Source organism: Suillus discolor (genome assembly GCF_016758755.1).
Source record: "Suillus discolor strain FC423 chromosome Unknown F5147scaffold_20, whole genome shotgun sequence".
Classification (NCBI taxonomy): Eukaryota; Fungi; Basidiomycota; class Agaricomycetes; order Boletales; family Suillaceae; genus Suillus; species Suillus discolor.
Window position 1 is genome coordinate 609,217 of NW_024541267.1, and position 8,490 is coordinate 617,706.

An 8,490-nucleotide genomic window follows, 5' to 3' on the forward strand; every position below is an offset into this window, starting at 1 on the left:
GGCTGATGTACATGAATATTAGGTAGACGGGTGGGCCGAGGTAGTTGGATATTATGCAGATGGGTGTATTAAGGTAGATATGTATGAGATAGATGGGTAGGTACTTGTTATCACATTCACGGGTGGGCCCAGACACATATTAAATTAGACGGGTGGGTCGAGGGTATTATAAAATATTGTATTAGACGGGTGAGCCCAGACACATATTAATTAGACGGGTGGGCTGAGGGTGTTGTATGGGATGTTGTATTAGACGGGTGGGCTGAGGGTGGTATAAAATATAGATGGGTGGGCCCATGTGTATCATAATTGTAGACATGATGGAGCTGAGGTAGTTGTACATCAACCAAATCAGAGGAGGTAATAAATCAAAGTTACCAAGTTCCCGGAGCAGCAGGTGATCTCCTGACATGGCCTTTGATGGTGCACAGGTTGTCTTGCAAAATTTGGAATCCGGGGTGTGAAGCTTGTGTTGCCCTACGAGAAGCCAAGTTCCGATTATCAACCTTTGGGTCAACTGTACTCAGAGGAGGTAATAAATCAAAGTTACCGAGTTCCCGGAGCACCAGATGATCTCCTGACATGGCCTTTGATGGTGCACAGGTTGTCTTGCAGAATTTGGAATCCGGGGTGCGAAGCTTGTGTTGCCCTATGAGATGCCAAGTTCCAACCACCCAAATTTGGGTCAACCATACCGACTTCCGAGTTCCAGGACCCGGGAGTTGACAAATAAATATCTGATAACCAGCACACTTCCAATCAGGTAGTATTTCATTGAGCAATGGATCATCCAAGGGGTCCCTTATCGGACTCGGTAGTCAATATAGGCAAATGATAATGAAAACATGAAAGTTGTTATTATGCTATTTTTCAAACCCGAGACCCTGAAACCCATTGTTCAACATGTCCATTTTTCACTCACTGCACAAATCACCGAGTTTCAAGTGCCGAAACCCAAAACTCGAAACCCAGTGTGCAACACGTCGATTGTTCATTTACATTACACAGATCATCGAGTTCCGAGTGCTGAGTGCTGAAACCCGAAGCCCAAAACCCGAAAATATGTATGGAACATGTCCATTTCTTACTCATTGCACATATCACCGAGTTTCGAGTGCTGAAACCCGAAACTCGAAACCCAGTGTGCATCATGTCCATTGTTCAATTATATTACACAAGTCATCGAGTTCCGAGTTCCGAGAGCCAAAATCCGAACCCCGAATCCCGAAAATATGTATGCAACATGTCCATTTTTCACTCACTGCACAAATCACTGAGTTTCGAGTGCCAAAGCATGAAACTTGAAACCCAGTGTGCAACATATTGATTTTTCATTTATATCACACAAATAACCAAGTGCCAAGTGCCAAGTGCCAAGTGCCAAGTGCCAAGTGCCAAGTGCCGAAATTCAAAGCCCGAGACCCGAAAATATGTATGCAACATTTCCATTTTTCACTTGTTGCACAAATCACCGAGTTTCAAGTGCCAAAACCTGAAACTCAAAACCGGGTGTGCAACATGTCCATTGTTCAATTATATTACACAAGTCATCGAGTTCCGAGTTCCAAGGGCCAAAACCCGAACCCCGAAAATATGTGCACAATATGTCCATTTTTCACTCACTGCACAAATCACCAAGTTTCAAGTGCCAAAACCAGAAACTCAATCCCCAGTGTGCAACATGTCCATTTTTCATTTACATTACACAGATCATCAAGTTCCGAGTGCCGAGGGCTGAGACCCGAAACCCGAAAATATGTACACAACATGTCCATTTTTTACTCATTGCACAAATCACCGAGTTTTGAGTGCTGAAACCCGAAACTCGAAACCCGGCGTGCAACATGTTGATTTTTCATTTATATTACACAGATCATCGAGTTCCGAGTCCCGAGGGCCGAAACCCGAAGCCCGAGATTCGAAAATATGTACACAACATTTCCATTTTTCACTTGTTGCACAAATCACTGAGTTTCAAGTGCCGAAACCCAAAACTCAAAACCTGGTGTGCAACATGTTCATTGTTCATTTACATTACACAGATCATCGACTTCCGAGTGCCGAGGGCCGAGACCCGAAGCCCAAGACCCGAAAATATGTATGCAACATGTCCATTTTTCACTTGTTGCACAAATCACCAAGTTTTGAGTGCCGAAACCTGAAACTCGAAACCCGGCGTGCAACATGTTGATTTTTCATTTATATTACACAGATCATCGAGTTCCGAGTGCCGAGGGCCGAAACCCGAAGCCCGAGACCCGAAAATATGTATGCAACATGTCCATTTTTCACTCATTGCACAAATCACCGAGTTTTGAGTGCCGAAACCCGAAACTCAAAACCCAGTGTGCAACATGTCCATTTTTCATTTACATTACACAAATAATCGACTTCCGAGTGCCGAGGGCCGAGACCTGAACCCCAAAAATATGTGCGCAACATGTCCATTTTTCACCCATTGCACAAATCACCGAGTTTTGAGTGCCAAAACCTGAAACTCGAAACCCAGCATGCAACATGTCCATTTTTCATTTATATTACACAAATCGTCGAGTTCCGAGTGCCAGGGGCCGAGACCCGAAGCCTGAAGCCCGAGACCTGAAAATATGTATGCAACATTTCCATTTTTCACTTGTTGCACAAATCACCGAGTTTCAAGTGCTGAAACCTGAAACTCAAAACCGGGTATGCAACATGTCCATTGTTCAATTATATTACACAAGTCATCAAGTTCCGAGTTCCGAGGGCCGAAACCCGAACCCCTAAAATATGTGCACAACATGTCCATTTTTCACTCACTGCACAAATCACCAAGTTTCAAGTGCCAAAACCAGAAACTCAATCCCCAGTGTGCAACATGTCCATTTTTCATTTACATTACATGGATCATCAAGTTCCGAGTGCCGAGGGCCGAGACCCAAAGCCCGAAACCCAAAATCATGTACACAACATGTCCATTTTTCACTTGTTGCACAAATCACCAAGTGTCGAGTGTTGAAACCTGAAACCCAGTACTTCACATGGACATGAATTGTATTTGTATGTATTATCCATTGGTGTAGGGTTCAAATAATCTGGTAATTGTATTTGTCAGTACTCGGTACTTGGTACTCGGTGATCGGTGGTCAGTGGTCGGTACTCGAGACTCGGTAGTCAATATAGGCAAATGATAATGAAAAATGACAGTTGTAGTCCACGTCAAGGTGAGTGTCTTGGTAGTCTTTCCTTGTCATTCAGCAAAACATCAGCAATAATGAAAAAATGAAAGTTGTTATTATGCTTAACTTCCTTACCAAAGGTTGTAGTCCAAGTCCAGGTGAGTGTAGTGGTAGTCTTTTCTTGTCAATTGGTTATCTTGTTACTCATTATGCAGTACTCGGTACATGGTAATTGGTACTCAGTATTTGGTTTTGATACTCGGTACCCGGGAATCAGTAGTCAGCTTAATGAAGGTTGTAGTCCGAGTCTAGGTGAGTTTATTTGTAGTCTTTTCTCATCCATTGGTTACCATGTGACCGAGATATAAGCTAAAGAAATCCGAAACATCAATAATGACAAATGAAATACATGTGTGCAGTAAGTGAGTGTAAAGATAAAAGAATGAATATTAATAGCGAGACTTGCACATTATGTCGAGATAATCCAACATAACAAGGCCTGTGATGTGATGAGAGACCTGGAATAAACACCCATATACATCCATTATAATAGCTTAAAAGCCTAGAAAGATTCATGAAGGATTGGATGTAATGATAGGCAAAATGACATATGTGTGGAGAGTGACAATAGACATCTTTTATACAAAGTCACATTTATATATGATTCAGGCCAAAAATATCATTACAAATATGTAGGATAGATCATAGAACTACCCAAGTAACCCATACGTGCCCTACTGCCCTGAGGGGTAGTGGGTGGGTAGAAGGGATTATAGTGAAAATATGAGTTGACCCAGACATTAAAGTCCGAGTACTGATTCCTGTACCAAGTACCAAGTAACGAGATAACCAATTGACAAGAAAAAACTACCAATACACTCACCTTGGCTCGGACTACAACTTTTGTTCAGGAACTTAAACATAATAATAACTTTCATTTTCATTATCGCCGATGTTTCAGATTTCTTTAGCTTATATCTCGGTTAAATGATAACTGATGGACAAGAAAAGACTACCAATACACTCCCCTAGACTCGGACTACAACCTTGGTAAGGAAGTTAAGCGTAATAACAACTTTCATTTTTCATTATCATTTGCCTATATTGACTACCAACCACCACTACCAACTACCAACTACCAACTACCGAGCACTGACAAATACAATTCCCAAGTTATTTCAACCCTACACCAATGGATAATACATACAAAGACAGAATTCATGTCCATTTGAAGTACCACGTTTCGGGTTTCGGCACTCGACACTTGGTGATTTGTGCAATGAGTAGATGGGCATGTGGCATACATGTTTTCGGGCTTCGGTTTCAGTATTCGGCCCTTGGCACTCAATGATCTGTGTAATGTAAATGAACAATGAACATGTTGCACACGGGTTTCGAGTTTCGGCACTTGAAACTCGGTGATTTGTGCAACAAGTGAAAAATGGAAATGTTGCATACATATTTTCGGCCCTCGGCCCTCGGAACTCAATGAATTGTGTAATGTACATAAAAAATGGACATGTTGCACACTGGGTTTCAAGTTTCATGCTTTGGCACTCGAAACTCGGTGATTTGTGCAGTAAGTGAAAAATGGACATGTTGTGTACATATTTTCGGGTCTCGGGCTTCGGGTTTTGGCCCTCGGCACTCGGAACTCGATGATCTGTGTAATGTAAATGAACAATGAACATGTTGCACACCAGGTTTCGAGTTTCGGGTTTCGGCACTTGAAACTCAGTGATTTGTGCAACAAGTGAAAAATGGAAATGTTATATACATATTTTCGGGTCTCAGGCTTCGGGCTTCGGCACTTGGCACTTGGCACTTGGTTATTTGTGTGATATAAATGAAAAATCAACATGTTGCACACTGGGTTTCAAGTTTCACGCTTTGGCACTGAAACTGGTGATTTGTGCAGTGAGTGAAAAATGGACATGTTGTGTAATATTTTCGGGTCTCGGGCTTCGGTCTCGGCACTGGGCACTCGGAACTCGATGATTTGTGTGATATAAATGAAAAATCAACATGTTGCACACTGGGTTTCAAGTTTCACGCTTTGGCAGAACTCAAAGCTGTTGTGATTTAGATATCACCCGAAACCTGATGTAGGACTTATAGTCCTTGTAGCCTCGTAGAGGCTATTTTTGCAGTATCCCTCAGGTCCTACTGCAGCACGCGCTATCACTACCATGGCGCGCATCCTTCCTATCATTGGCCGACGGCCGTGGCTCATGCGCGCGCTTCGGTTCACATCCGCTTTTCGTCGGTTCCATCGTGCGTCCTTCCTCCGTCCTATCCTGTCCTCCGCTTGTCCATTGGTGCGTATTTTATCTCATTCACGTTAGACTGATTATATCCCGAAGGTGATATCGCGTATCTTGTTACTTGCATTATAGACCCTTAATACGTATTACCGTTATTCTCGGCTCCGAACAGCGCTACGCACGCTATCATATATACCTTAGACTTATGATTTTTCATGTATCTTCTTTTCCCGCTATCAAAATTATCATCCGTTTGCACACATCTCTCAGACTCTAAGTCAGAAACCTTCGGCTGACTACATCGTGCGCTGTTTAACGGTCGCGCTATCGCCCACACATCGCTCATCGCATCCATAGTCAGAACTCTCTTCCCTCACAATCGTCGCTTTGCATCTCCTTTGCATATTCATTAGTCATGCGTTCATATAAACCGTCGGCTTTTCTTCGCATCTCCGTGCCCCGTCAACTTTCGGCTGTTCCGTTGCACATCGTATCACGCCTTCGGCGGCTCGCTCACGCTCGCATCACTTCAAGCGCAATGTCACGCACTCTTCCATTCTCACTTACTCTTACCAGTTCAAAAGTTTCCCCTCCATATTTTTACTAGAGGAATCATTCTCAGTAGCAATCCCCTTGGGCCGAATCTATACTCGCGTCCAGAGGTCTATTTGGTTTTACCCCACTTCACCCTTTCTCCCCCTTTCACCCCTCTCATCTAGCTATCATTCCTCACACACACCAAACACCCGAATGTCAAATTTTCAGTGCTGAACCCTGAGTGCCGGGTGCCGGGTGCCAAGTCCCGAAACCCGGAACTCAGGATTTGACATTTGAGATGAATGAAATTTTTCAGACATGTTTGAATTAACCTATGTATATCTATAAACATTTCACTAACCCCTGAACCCCGAAAGATTTTTGTTGTCTTACATACCGAGTTCCGAGTTCCGAGACCCCCAAACCCTGAAACCCAGCAGTCCCAATTTCAGGGTTCGGGGGTTGGTAAAATGTGTATGGATATATGAAAGGTTGATTTAAACATTTTTGAAAGATGTCTCATATCAAATGTCAAGTCCTGAGTTTTGATTTCCAGGTTTTGGGACTCCAGGTTTCAGGACTCCAGGCTTTGGGACTCGGCACTCCCGAAACCCGGAAATCGAAACTTGGGACTTGACATTTGATATGAGACATCTTTTAAAAATGTTTAAATCAACCCTTCATATATCCATACACATTTACCAAGCCCCGAACCCCGAAATTGTGGACTGCCGGGTTTCAGGGTTCGGGGGTCCCGGAACTCGGAACTCGGTATGTGAGACAAAAAAATATATTTCAAAAATGGGTAAGTCAATGTGTTTGTCAATCAACTCAGTTGTAAATCAAATTTTATTGATCTCCCCAAATTTCCCAAGTCCCGAGTGCCCACCCCCGACCCCCAAGACCCGGCAGTCCACAATTTCAGGGTTCGGGGCTTGGTAAATCTCGGTTTGGGGTTTTCCACTTCAGTCCTCAATTATTGGTCAATGCCACACATGGTCGATTCATGTTTTCGTGCTTAGGGGTTTAGATTTGGTGGTCGATGGTAGGTATATGCACTCATAGTGTACATGTTTGATTTGCTGGTGGCTACATCAGCTGTATGTCTTGATGAAACATATCTAGGCTCACCCATATTGTACCCATCTATGTACAATTCCCCCACGTCAGCCCACCCATCTATGTATTATCCCCCACATCGGCCCACCCGTCTATGTAATACATCCTATGTTGGCCCACCTGTCTATGTAATAAATATTTTATCGCACCCTCGGCCCACCCATCTATTTGATATCTCTTTCATCGGCCCACCTGTATATGTAATACACCCACATCAGCCCACCCATCTATGTAATATTCCCCTACCTTGGCCCACCCATATATGTAATACACCCCCATCGGCCCGCCCGTCTATATAACAATATTTGCCTTACATCTCTTCAGCCCAGCTGTCTATAATATCCTACTCTACATATTACCCAGATGGGCCCACCCATCTCCATGAATGATCATATTCCCCGGCCCATCCGTCAACATCAAGGATATATATATCATTGGCATACATGGGCCCACCTGTCTCCATCAGAAATAATATGTTTCCCGGCCCATCTGTCATCATCGAGAATATACACAACATGGGCCCATAATCTGCTGGCCTGTATAATACGGAATTTGTCACTGAAGGGGCTCCGCTGAAGGATCATTCAATCTGCTTGACTGAGCTATCCTCTCCCTGGCTAACCATTCTGTCTTCAAATGTGCCGGTGCTGCTTCATCGAGTCTGTCGAATGCCTTTCCACTTTCCGAGATGCCATTCCTCGCCAGCTTGTATTTCCAGCATAGAGTCCTTTTCATGCGAATCATCTTGCAGAAATTGGAGTCATTCATCTGATAATCAAGGCATTCCTTTTGGTGCGGAGATGACATTCCCTGAGCAGCAGGGGAAATCAGATTGAGCTGTGCCCATAGCGTCTCCATGATCTCTCCATCGATCCGACCAATGCCTTCAATAAAGTTAGATGCATATCGGACATAGCAGCTGTCCTGATGGCCATGAACGTGCCACAACCCAATTCCAGGAATGATGGTTAGTTGCGGTGCCATTTCTAGAAATCGACCTCGATCCACCCAAACCCGAAAGTGTTTGTTGTATTGACAGTTGATATCATAGAAGGTGACGGCCCTGGTGATGCCTTCCATGTTGTGCCGGGAAGCCTCACAAAGGGCGTAGTCCATGTTCATTTGTCTGCAAGTGACTCATGGTTAACTCGTGAATGTGGAATGGTGGATGTGGCTTGCCTTTCACCTTTCTGAAAATCCACCATAGAGTGAGGGACAAATCAACCGTGCTGGGCACAGGCAACTCCCCCAATACCGGTGGACTCCAGCTTGTGCTGAGCAGCATTAGCTTGATTTACTGCCCGGTGGTTGTTGCAGCTTGATTTTTCCACTGTGTCAGCAGCCTCTGCCAGATGCATTTTATACCTGTCCTTTCCTACCATGAATCCAAGCCCATCGCGACAGCCAAACTT

The 8,490-nt window shown here is 43.9% G+C and overlaps 1 protein-coding gene across 1 annotated transcript; it reads right to left on the reverse strand.

Annotated features, from left to right (window-relative positions):
• Positions 1 to 7,633: 7,633 nt before the first annotated feature.
• F5147DRAFT_772472 (uncharacterized protein) lies at positions 7,634 to 8,194 on the reverse strand (the record flags this gene model as incomplete). The annotated part of the gene is made up of 1 exon (XM_041441348.1): positions 7,634 to 8,194. The coding sequence occupies one exon, from the start codon at positions 8,192 to 8,194 to the stop codon at positions 7,634 to 7,636; it is 561 nt and encodes a 186-aa protein (XP_041294276.1).
• Positions 8,195 to 8,490: the final 296 nt, after the last annotated feature.